Genomic DNA, 12904 nt, shown 5'->3' on the forward strand with positions numbered 1-12904 from the left:
ATGTGAAATTCTTACAAAGCAAGTCTAACTTTAAAAGCAATAAAATTGTTATGGAACATGTTATATTAAGTGGATTGTGTGTATTTTGCACAGCATTCAAAGACACAGACTACCTGTTATCAGTTTTATCTTAAATTTTTGGTCTTTCGACGACAAATAAGAAATTCATATTTCGAAGCAAGTTCTCACTTTAATGTTTTATATAATACAGCGTTACGTATACAAAACATGTTTTGGAACGTCCACAATGCATTTTAACACATTAATAACCAAATTTTGCTAACGGTTTTGAAAAAAATAAAACATTTAGGCTAGCATTCTATTCACAAGTTAGCAGTTTTTGCAAAACAATCCGTCACGCAAATAAAACAGTCCACGCGAGATACACGCGAAGCGGCATATATCAGCTTCTAAATGGTTTCAGACAAGTCTAGGCATGTATATATTGAGTTAGCCTTCTAAGTGTATTAGAGTTCATTGGCATGACCAGCATGATCGCTAGCTACGTCACTGCTTTCCTTAATAAATTTTTTTTTTTTTGAAAATTATAATCTAACGACAGCTAGTTTTCATAATTCGAACCTAGTTCCCTCAAAGCAACGCTTTATTTGATAATCATCATCAGACGTGTTTTGTTGTGGCTTGAGACTCCAAGTTTTCAAACAAACAAACAACTAAAATATCGTAAGTAAATAATTTTATTTATTTCATTAATTACATATTTACAATCTTACGTAAAAAACTTTTATTATCTTTGATTTACTCACTATTTACAAGAATATATATATAAAATATTGTTCATCTATGAATTTTTTTAGTCGCTTGTTTCATTACTCTTGAAACAGCAAAAAAATAATCTTCGAAAAAATCCCCTTCTTTTTCTTCAACTTTCTGCCATTTGATGGTGTTGTCAGTGAAAGATTGTCATGAAGTGATTCAGTAACATTTTCGTTCAGATTTCCACATCTGATGCTATGGTGACAATTATCTTCTTTGGAATATATCTGATTAATTTTGATTTCTTGAGCACAATCATCAACTGAGGTGGATTTTGAATGCTTATCATGAACATTAACTAGAAGATCATTTTTAATTAGGCATTCACCTTGGTCAGCATCATCTACAGTAAGATGGGCTTGAATAATCTCGTTATCTCCAACAGTACTTGGGTCTTTTGTGATTTCACTAACAATAGTAGTTGGTAAGTCTTTGCTGATTTCATTATCAACTTGAGTAGGTAAGTCTTTGCTGATTTCATTATCAACTTGAGTAGGTAAGTCTTCAGTGATTTCACCAACAACTTGAGCAGGTAAATCTTCAGTGATTTCACCAACAACTTCAGTAGATAAATCTTTGGTAATTTCACCATCAACTTGAGTAGATAAATCTTTGGTGATTTCACCAACAACTTGAGTAGGTAAGTCTTCAGTGATTTCACCAACAACTTGAGTAGGTAAGTCTTCGGTGATTTCACCATCAACTTGAATGCATAAGTCTTTGGTGATTTCACCAACAACTTGAGTAGGTAAGTCTTCAGTGATTTCACCAACAACTTGAGTAGGTAAGTCTTCAGTGATTTCAACATCAACTTGAGTAAGTAAGTCTTCAGTGATTTCACCATCAACTAAAGTAGGTAAGTCTTCAGTAATTTCACCAACAACTTGAGTAGATAAGTCTTCAGTGATTTCACCATCAACTAGAGTAGGTAAGTCTTTGGTGACTTCAACATCAACTAGAGTGGATAAGTCTTCAGTGATTTCACCAACAACTAGAGTAGATAAGTCTTTGGTGATTTTACCATCAACTTCAGTAGGTAAGTCTTCGCTGATTTCACAAACAACTTGAGTAGGTAAGTCTTCAGTGATTTCACAAACAGCTAGAGTAGATACGCCTTTTTTGATTTCACCAACAACTTGAGTAAATAGGTCTTTGGTGATTTTACCATCATCAACAGGATGCTGAGCTTGGAAAATCTGCTCACCACCATCTACGGTAGTGGAGACATCATTCAAACACAAACACGTTTGTGTTTCAGTGATGTCTCCACTACCAACAGTAAGTTGATCTGGCTCATCATCATCACCAAGCACAACCAAGTTCTCAGCAAAGTCCTTCAATGCAATATTGACCAAGTCAACCTGCTTTACCATTTCATCAACAACTTCTGCAACTATTTCATCATACAAGATTGAAATGGCGTTTTCAGTCGCTTGTTGTTGAATGACAGCTGTGGTTCCTTCAATGGACTTGTTGACTGCTGTTGCTTCATTTTGTTCAACTTTAACTGAACTTTCTTCAACAGTTGTGCCAACGCCAAAGTCTTCACAGCATAATGCTAAATATTCAACTTCTAAAAGAAAAGAAAATGAACAAAAGTGAGCAAATTCCGTTTTCAAAAGCTTTTCATTGAGCGAAGAAAATCTTTAATTTTATTGAAAATGTTTTTCGCCATTAAGACGAACATTTTGATTGATATTTTTCGCCGCGTGAGCTAGCGAATCATCGTTGAATTGAAAATCTAAGATCATCCATGAATATTTTTTTCACACAATAATTCGCCGTCTTCTTCCCCACGTTTTTAAAGATTTTGTTTTTTGTTTTGATTTGAAATAACTCTTTGAACATTCAAATCTGTCATTTAAAGTTTTGAATTCCAGTTCGCGATAAATGTTTTATTGTAACCTAGCAACACTAAAAATTTGCATAATTTTACGCATATTATGCATAATCCACATCAACTAATCTCGCTCAATCCCGCCTCACTTAATCTAATTCCATGGTCGCAATCTTGGGTCTCATGAAGTCGTTGCATAGCAACAAGCCAATTATAATTTTCCCAATCAATGATCAAATGTGATGCGCGCGCACATGGTAGCGTGGCAACAAATTAATTATCTCGGCTAAAGTATCCAAGTTTCTTAGCAACCAAAATAAACAAAAAAAATTTTTTACTACCACGAAAAAAAAATTTTCCCAAAAATTAAAAGATATTTTGAGAGTACCTGCACTCTGGTCGTAAAATGATCTTTCGAGCAGTTCAATACGACGTTTTGCAATAGAGGCCCTTTTTGCAATGTCCAAAATTTCTTCCATATTCTTCGCTGATCCGTAATGACCAGTGGCCACAAGTTGTTCAACAACTTCTAATGAAGTTTCTTCGTAAATAAAGATGTCGTTTAATTGAACATTATCCATTGCAATATATTTTAGTTCGCTAATGAAGTAATTTTCACTTTTTTTAGTAGTACGAATCTGTGCACAAAGCAAGTCAATCGCAAATGACGATGAATTGATGACATCACATAGCTTTATAGCAGAGGGTGCGCAAAGGATTGTGGGCCATAAGTGACACGCGAAAAACCAGGAAACCTGCTTAAAAACCGGTTTTGATTGATGTCCCAATCCCCAATTTCCTGCAACATCCTACATTTTTGCTAAACCTTTTTGCAAAATGGAGAAAAAACTACCATTATCTTAATTTTTCTTGTCCGAAGGACGAAGGTCCATTAATGTATCACGTCTTTCAGGAAATTATAGTTTAATCCAACATCGAAACGCTGTCGCTCTCAAACAACGACGCGTCTTCTGTTTTTATGCAGAACTTGTTACTTGTCTTAAGAAATTTTAATGAAGGAATATCGATCGTAAAAAACATCAATGGTTTCGTATATTTTCATGGTGTAATTTGATTAAGTGTCAGCTCAAAATCAGAAAATTAGCCAAACATCTTTCCATAGTCAAAAGGTGATCTTCTTCCAACAACAGCAAAGATGTTTATCCAATAATCGTAAAGTTGGCAAGATTAATAAAACAATGTTCAAAGGTGATCTTCTTCCAACAGCGACAAAGATGTTTATCCAACAATGGTAAAGATGGCAAGATTAATTAAAAGCAATGTTCAAAGGTGGTCCTCTAAAACAAAGTAACAAAATGATTTTTGGTGGATGGGATTTTTTGATCTACCAAATAAGAAGGTGGCATCGCAGCACAACGAAAGATATGGACATAGTCAATTGCACTCCCATCAACAACATCTCTTGGATATATTGTACAATTGAACATTTTAGCCAACGAATCCCAATTTTCTTTCACTTCAGCATCATTAGTAATTGGGTAGTATGACTGAATAGCACACTGGATTACTGTGGACAAAGCAAACATACACATCGAGGGTGAAAAGGTGTAATTATTCGCTCTTTCCACTGCTTCTTGCAAAACTGCTGCAATTTCATTCGCATTTTCTAAAGAGGTTAGAGCTGCATCGCATATACACATGGCAAAGGCATTTTTAAGTGAAGTGAACACACCATTTTATGGTGGGACTCGATGAGAGGATGGGTAGAATAGTATTTTGCATTCTCAAACATTTCAACACTAGTTAGGAATCTCAAGTAAATAGAGAGAGTCTCATTCCCAACTAATGCAATAGAACATGCATTGAACAGAAAATTCCCATTGGCTAAAGTACTAAAAGAAAAATTAGTATTTAAGTATCAATGGCTGCTTTGTTATACCAAGTTATACCTGGAAACAAATCTGCTAGACTGACTCTGACATTAGAATAAATAAGGGTAACCAATACTGTTAAAGATAGACTAATAATATTGAAATTTAGAAAGTTATTTTCTCTTTGTGTTAATTTGGTAACATCATGATAAAGTCAAAGTCACAGGCAGGTAGTCTAAGATTTGGAACTAGTATAGGCATGTCGAACAGGATTCAGACGACTTATTGATTCCATCTACTATAGCATCAATATTCTATATAAATCGCGAAAGAAAGTAACAGTTATTCAAAATGATATGTTAGTTTCTTTAACCAGGGGATAACATAAAATGCCAGGAATACAAGGATAATACATTATTGATTGGGTTAAATTTTAAAAAGACTAGCTTTGACTAATATTGAAGTAAAACATTTTATTTAACAGACAGTAACAATTAAAATTATGTAGGCCGTACATTAGACAGACTGAGTATGCAAAATAATGACAGCTTTAGACATATATTTTACATGATACACTAAATATGAATAGCTGAAAATTAACGGATTGATCATATATTTCAGGCCAAGATGTCAAACGTAAATAAAAATATAAATTAATACCCCAATACATGTAAATTCTTACCTAACAGGGACATTGGGTCCTGATCTTTCAATTTGGCTTTCAGGGAACTGCAGTTTTGAAAATGAACAAGTTCGTAGCATAATATCGCCAGTAGAATTTATACGACGAAGCCTTTCCTCGTTGATTATTTTAACACAGTGTTGTCTCAAGTTAGACAATTCACCAGAAATAATTTCGCAAGCGTTCTCTTGCTGAAAGGTTTGGACGAGCTTTTCAAGAACATCGGTCTTTTTTAGAAGTTTCCATTGATCCTAATCGCTGAGTAGAACTAGAAGTAGCGTTTTTCAAGTCGACAAGAATCGAGCAATTTCATATGACTTGTATTTATTGCGCAATCAAAATACATTCACCGTGGCTCACCGTTGCGCACATGACCAAAACGTTCCCTGTGATTGGCTTGCAACGCTGCACCGTGGCTAAAGGTTACTATATTTAGCAACTATTGCGAAATTTTTTGAACGCTGACCGTGGCTCTTCATTCTGAGATTGCATGCTCGAATTTACGAACATATTCTGAGCATATTCATGGCGTATTCGGCAAGATTCGAGACGCTTTCGGTGATTTTACAGTTCAGATTTTAACTGGATGATAATACTATTTTAACAAGACGTTTAATTTGAAGTTTTTGTTCTGTTAACACAAATTTTTGACAAAAATTACAAAATTCATTCAATTTTGCTTTTGATCGAATTTTGCTGTATTTGAGCAAAATTTTTAATCATGAAAAAGTCAACCCTGGAAAAACTTAAGTGGCAGAATTCTGACCGTGGCTCAAGTCACTTTCGCCATGGCCTAGATCCGCCCTGAGTCGGGCTTACAAGCGTAGATAATTCTACATTAAACTATTGCCTGACAGCAAGGTAAAACGTAATACAATACTAAGATAAGACGTAAAATGCAATTCAATAGTTGACCTTCGTCCGAAATACGTTTATGTATTGCATAAGCCAGTGCAAACACAGCAAAACATCTTAATTGAATATCGTCTTATTTGCATCATGTCTCTATATTATATAAACAACATTGTAAATAACGTATCAATTCGCACTGAAGATAGCTTGTACTTAAGTCGGAACATGACTGTGATTAAAAATATAAAACTGAAAAATATTGTCGTCTATTTGAAATGATTATTAAATTTTAAAGAACAAGAATAATTTTTTCAGTTTTTATTTAAAAAAAGACCAACAGTAACGAATAAAAAATGAATGATACACAAAGAAAGTTGATAATACGTCTTAACAGTCATTTAAGTTTTCATTTCAAGAAAAAGGACCATCCATAATAAATGGTGGAGCTGGTAGTCCTCCACTGTAAACAGCACACTTCAGTGACTCACAGGGATAGTCCGACCAAGCATATCTGACCTTGTCTGGATCACAACTTGCCATTAGGAACACGGATCTTCTGCTATTGTATACAATTGGTGACGCTGTCCAATTACCATTACAATTTACCTATGAGGAAGTTAATAAAAAAGTTTGTCATATGAAGTAACCGGGCAAATTTTGGAGTATGCTTGTTTTTCACGAAAAATCCGTGTACATATATTAGCGTGGCGATACATTGAGCGCGTGCTCTATTGTGCTCCTATTCATCATGAGCTATTAAAGTGCACATGCAACGAATTTTGACCACCTACTTTATTCTAAATAAAAGAAATAGCCAACTGGAATTTATAATTTAAATCAGAAATAAAATTTAACTTTTTGACAAAAGTTATCATCTTCTAAAGTTACCATTGTTGTCACGTCCGTGCAAAGTCTCAAAACGCCATTTTATTAACTTGTGACGTCATAAGCTAAACATTCTTCTATCATGGCGAGAAGAAAAGCAACCTTCTTTGGCAGATAAAATTAGTCAAATTTTGCAAATTCTGGGACAAATAAAAATTAAGATTGATTGTTAAGGAAAAGTTTTTATGAATCTTCACGGTATGGATAGTCTGTAACTTTGTATCGTGTCAAAATTGATATTTTAATCATTAAAATTAGAAGTCATCGAGTAGCACATAAACTAAATCAAGACTATTTTAAGCATCTACTAGTTGTTATGTATTATTTAGGTCTAGTTCTATATCAATCATGTAGTAGCAATAGTAGACAACTATATTATGATCGAAACAAAACCTAAAGAATGAAACTTACGTAGGCTACAGCTATTATTTTTTTAGATAACTTTTACATCTGACATATATTCAAGTAATAACTTCAAGAGATCTTTTAATATTAACCCTGCATTCTTTACATCTGCTGACATTGTATTGTTGAAATTCCCATTCTCTTTATTACGAATGTAATTCAGGATATTTCTTGTTGCTACACCCTAATGACACTAATCTGTTACTTCTGTAAAGACATAAAAAGCACCTCAACCAAGCCCTAAGACTAAAAAAAGATCGAGTTTAATGAAATTTTCCTGTAGATTTTTGTTTAAGCCATTAATTCAAAAATCATGGGATTAACGACAAAAAATACCAAAATGAATCGCATTGATACAGCGTCATGCCATTGCTTCGTTATTTCAAATATAATCTTAAACAACAACGTTTTTGACAAAACATCATCTATAAAAGATTATATTTCCAGCCATGTCTGTTTCTAAAATACTTATTTTAGCACATCGAAAAAAATAATTAAGTAAGAATCATTTTCCAAGCAAGAAAAAAGAAAAACGAAGAGGAATGGGGTGTCGGCCATATATATGTATAGTTCGTAAAAATGTGTTTAGCTTATGACGTCACAATTTATTAACTGAAACGTTTGCACATTAGGTCCGAATTCAGCAGTACATTTAACTAACTTCTACTCAAAAGAAAATGTTAATTTGTATATCAAATTTATTCTTAAACTGTGGAATTAAGTTAAACGGAAAAGAAGGGGGTCAAAATTCATGGCGTCACATGTGTCATTCTGTTTGTTGTTCACCATAAGCTATTGAAAGGCCCGATAGTCCCAAGCGATAGCCAACATTTTCTTTGTCAGTGGGATGGATGCTGAAGTATGGAGAGAAAGGATTTCCCAAGTCCATTGTTACAGCCATAAAAGTTTTTAGTTGTGCATTGGGCGTAGCCCTTCTCTGCTGTCTGTTCCCAACGTACCGCGGCAAAGTAATATTGATCAATTCCTATACTTTGACTAATAGCTGACAGCTATACATTTACAGGTATAAAACAATTATTAGTTAATAGTTGAAAAAGTACACAATGATTAGTTTAGATGTCAAGAAACCTACCTGTACAAAGCCAAAAGGAAACTGTGGGTCAGTGTTATGTTGTGTAGAAATGTGCCACTTTGCTCTCCAATCATTTATCATGGCAGGAAAACTACATTCATATGGCAAAAGATCTAACTTTCTACCTAAAGCATTTGTCTCTCCTTGATAAAAGATGGAACCGTAGATGGTCATATTAAGAAACGGCACAATCATGGCATTCCACATACAACTATAATTATTGAAGATAATGATGTCCACGTTACCAAATTCAGGAATACTAAAAAAACACGCAAAGCAAACATTATCTCTAAATGTATATTGATTGATTTTGCGCTTTAATGAAATTTTCCATCATATCAACACAAAAATTTTAAAATAGTATTTATTTTCACAAATATTGGACAAGGTGGCTACAATTCAAAAATACACAGGGATTTGTCTCCACATTTTTAGCAAATGATCATGTCACCAGCTACTTTAAGAACGGAAAGTTTGTGTTTGAAAGCCATGTTGAAAGACGGAGAACATTAATTGAACAAGTTGCTGAACTAGAAAACACTGCCATATTATGGGACAGTGCTGTTACGTATCGAGAAATTTGCATATGTCCTTCACGGAGACAAAAAGGTGGTATCCGCAGATGAACTGCGCTAAAACTGTTATCGCCAAGCCGTTTGTTCATATCTGAACTTCTAGTCATTGTAGAAGACGTGAATGTCTCAATAAAATATGCTTGATCATGTGACATGCATTTATATCACTTTGATGACTAATTAGCAAATTAAGTTTGATAAACTCGTTTACTGTGTCCAAAAACGACTATCATGGCGGATAATTAGAGCTTTTGGGATAAGTCAATTAAAAAATTTATGATCAATCGATTATAAATGTGATCTCTATTCTGTAGTCTAGTCCGTTAGAACAAATGCAACATACATCTAAGGACATGTGGCATTCATTCAACGGATTTGAATACAAAATGAAGATCTCAATAAGTCTTAAAACGTGTCGAATTTTTAGACGTTTTCGTTTCAATATGCCATGTTAACAGAAAAGAAATTGTACATACACGAAGAAAATTTGGGTTTTTTTTGTTCTCTTCGCTTTTTTAATGAGGATTTAATATTTAGAAATGCACAAAGCATGGCTTGCTTTTATTTTTTCATATTATTTCTTTTAAGTACTTTGATGTCTTGAGAAATGCTTGTCTTAGATTTAGATTTTTGCCAAAGTTCGAATTTTTTTTGAAATTGCTGCAAAGCCTAACTTAGATTCAATATAGCGACAGAAAATGTGAACAAGAAATGTAATGAGAAAAAAACGCACCAATGGTACTTTAGGCCGACCTTTATTCTATCTAAATTTTCATTGTTTTCGTTCACTGTATCTTCAGAAAATTAATTTTTTGAAAGTTAATGACTTAACAATATTTCAAATACATTGAAAAAACTCGTGAGGTGGACTCGCAAACGGTTTTGAGAAAAAGTACTTTTCTTCTTTTACGATTTTAGCAATCGTTATCATAAAATCTGGAAAGTATTGATTTATTTAGTGTAAATAAAGCTCTAGAAAATGTTAGACACACAATGGTAGCCAAAACTTTTGGAAACATCCAAAAATGCCTTCTAATAACAGTTAAGCAACACACATAAATTTGCACCACTCCTTACCATTGCGCAAAGTTGTGATGACAAAAATTTCATTCATATAGTAAAAGTAGAGCTTTGAGTGTGATTACGTATAAACATGCACGAGTGATTTTTTCACATACTGCATAAGGCCAAAACAAATAAAAAAAAACCCCACATAATTCGATATTTTTTTCTCATCGTTTTGTATATCTTGAGTTTCACACGAATGCAGTTGTTCTGACAATGTTCATAAGTACAAAGATTAAGAGACCAGATCAACAAACGTGCGTGGTGAATCAGAGCGCAAACCACACAAATCGTGTGATGTGCGTGGTGAATCAGAGCTAAAGAAATGCATGTTTTAGAAATGGTTGTTTTCTCAGTAAAGCAAAATCTGTATTGGAATTTTTAAATGAACTAACTGACGAGGTCAAAATCTCTATCTTCTTATGAAGCTACTATTTAGAGCAGGATAAAACATATGAATATGTCATTAGACGTACAATATTGGTGCAGAAGGTAAAGCATTCCCAGTCCATCCACATTGTGTGAGGGCATCTGGTGAAGACCATGATTCTACAGCGCTCCCACTAAAACTGGTGCCAATTAAGCCAATTGGGTAGTTCAACGTCTTATACAGCTGCACTCCATAATACCAACATACAGCAGAGAAATAACTCCATAATATCCCATCAGGCCCCATTTAAAGTTTCTGGTAACACAAACAATAAATTATTATCTTAAAATGACGTCATTCCAACTTTACAAAGTATATGAAACAATCGTGTTGACAACTCACGTATACTAAACGCTGCTTTGGGATTGCAAAAAAGTATTTTTAGGTACGAAAATGTTTAAGTACAGCAAAACTTATAGTACAAATTGGACATTAGGCAATAGGTATTTTACAGTATTTCTTTGAAAATATTTGTTTATCGAGTTCTTCGTGAGTCATCAAAAATTGTTATTAAATATCTAGCATGTAAATAATATTAAATTTCAAAATATTTAAAAGGCATATACCGTGGTCCTATTTGGATCATAAAACATTCTTTTAAAAGCTACTTCCCACAACTAATTTTATTTTATATACAATAACAGCGTTGAAAATCATCGTTGAAATTGAGCAGCCAGTTCAGAGTACCAACCTGACTCTTCCATTCACTTCAATTATCTCTTCATAAATTTCAATTGTCTATTTCACAAATGCATAATGAATACCTGGTGAAGGAACGGACCAAGGCAAGACAATGCTATTTAACTCCCTCCGAGGAGTCATAGAGCAATCAAGGCCAGAAGTAAATACACGTATGTTGGGATAGTTTATCGATTCATTGATTGCTTTATCTCCATGTTCCGACTAAATAAAGAAAAAAATTATAAAATCTAGATAAAAACCTGTAATGAGCTGGTATTTTGACAATGCTTTGAAAACTGTAGGTGAAGAAAATATTATCGAGAATTTTATAAAATTATTAAAATCTCAAACCAACCATTCAATTCTTTGAGATGATAAAATGTAATTTTACGAGTGGTATATAAAATATTAAGCCAACAAAAATGATAACGCTTGAAAAACAAGACAAACTTTCGTAATTTTTATAATTATTTAATTCAAAATCAAAACTTTTCATACTCGTAAACAAAAAAGGAAAACGTATCTGATGATACTTTAAAAAACCCTGAAAATTTATAATGCTTTGTAGATATATAACTAACATGGGTACAGCTCACGTGACATCTGGGAATATATTTGCATCACAACTATTTTTCTTAGCCCAAACCCAAAATCCAACAAGCCAACCCTGTCCTCAAACCCAACCCACTGTCACCAATGTTTTATATGAGTCACTACTCTGTTCTCCAATTCCTATTCTAAGAAACCTACCCTATCCATTATAAATTTTCTCTGCATTCTTATAAAATATATCTCAGAAACAATCAATCCAACGTTGTCATTGTTGCCTTTTACTCTACAATGTGTTTTTAATCAAACGCATTACAAGTTTGTGATTTTCCCAACAAATAACACTACTGGCCTGCACATCGCTTGTAATTCAATAAACTGAAGTAAAAGCAAAAGTCTAAACTGCAGTCTCCTAATATTGCTAGTTTCAGGTTAGATGACGTCAACTAGACATTGAAATGAAAAACTCACATCGTCCAGTGTATACTGCATATTGCTCTGACCACTGCAAAGCCAAATATCTCCAAACAAAACATCATCCAATGTTATATTTTTTAGACTTTTTCACGTGAATACGCAGTAATACGATATGGACCTCCAGCCATCATTGGTTGTAACACAACTTGCCATACTCCAACTTCTTTGTTTCCTATGTAAAGATTACCATAGTAACAGTCATAGTGTATAGTGCACGTTACCAGTTAAGCACAATGTACGAATACAAAACATTTTCTAAAAGCATATAGTTCAGGAGTATGTCAAAATTTTAAAAATGTGAATCGATGAATCAGTTTGGTTAATTAAGTCCTCTCAACTTTCTCAATTTTAAAAAAAAGTGATGCCTCATTTAAATTTTGTTTGATTACCAATAAATAAATGCAATTAAGGTTATTAACGAATACTTTAAATGCTTTGAAGAATTGGATTCTTAATATTGTTATAATTCTTTGTCTTCTGCAGTTCATCAGTATCATAACGAGACTTCGTCGTTTCTTGACGCGATACGTTCACATATTATTACTGATTGGTGGTAAAAACAGTTTTAGGTAGAGCATGATCCATCACATATTCACTGGAAAATGTAGAATTATAAAAGCATATAAGCCAGATGCTCCGATATAAATAGATATTCATCAGATGAAGGCTCGAGGCACCGAGCCGGAAAAAATAATGTCACAACAATCCGGAGAAATTTTCATTTTATATATTAAATGCTTCGATTACCAATTTTCAAGCTTAAT

General features: G+C 33.5%; 1 protein-coding gene and 2 long non-coding RNA genes across 3 annotated transcripts; all 3 read right to left on the reverse strand.

Moving 5' to 3' along the window:
* Nucleotides 1–830: 830 nt before the first annotated feature.
* Nucleotides 831–4275, reverse strand: LOC124443489. The gene is made up of 3 exons (XM_046993944.1): nucleotides 3964–4275; nucleotides 3003–3252; nucleotides 831–2350 (listed from the first exon to the last, which is right to left on the reverse strand). The coding sequence occupies exons 1-3, from the start codon at nucleotides 4273–4275 to the stop codon at nucleotides 831–833; spliced, it is 2082 nt and encodes a 693-aa protein (XP_046849900.1).
* A 3920-nt stretch (nucleotides 4276–8195) lies between these two features.
* On the reverse strand, nucleotides 8196–10669 carry LOC124443833. The gene is made up of 3 exons (XR_006947764.1): nucleotides 10480–10669; nucleotides 8364–8622; nucleotides 8196–8280 (listed from the first exon to the last, which is right to left on the reverse strand). It is a non-coding gene; the product is annotated as an uncharacterized LOC124443833 (long non-coding RNA).
* A 3-nt stretch (nucleotides 10670–10672) lies between these two features.
* On the reverse strand, nucleotides 10673–12228 carry LOC124443831. Its single transcript, XR_006947762.1, has 3 exons — nucleotides 12135–12228; nucleotides 11198–11336; nucleotides 10673–10688 (listed from the first exon to the last, which is right to left on the reverse strand). It is a non-coding gene; the product is annotated as an uncharacterized LOC124443831 (long non-coding RNA).
* Nucleotides 12229–12904: the final 676 nt, after the last annotated feature.

The sequence above is a fragment of the Xenia sp. Carnegie-2017 genome, unplaced genomic scaffold (genome assembly GCF_021976095.1).
Source record: "Xenia sp. Carnegie-2017 unplaced genomic scaffold, XeniaSp_v1 HiC_scaffold_21, whole genome shotgun sequence".
NCBI classification, from domain to species: Eukaryota; Metazoa; Cnidaria; class Anthozoa; order Malacalcyonacea; family Xeniidae; genus Xenia; species Xenia sp. Carnegie-2017.

Bases quoted from the DNA above. Each gene is read 5' to 3' on its own strand.
- LOC124443489 (XM_046993944.1), bottom strand. From the start codon at position 4,275: ATGTGTATATGCGATGCAGCTCTAACCTCTTTAGAAAATGCGAATGAA. The intron at 3,253-3,963 runs GTAGATCAAAAA...CTTTGTGCACAG, and splicing joins CGATGCCACCTTCTTATTTG to ATTCGTACTACTAAAAAAAG. The intron at 2,351-3,002 runs GTACTCTCAAAA...CTTTTCTTTTAG, and splicing joins ATTTTACGACCAGAGTGCAG to AAGTTGAATATTTAGCATTA.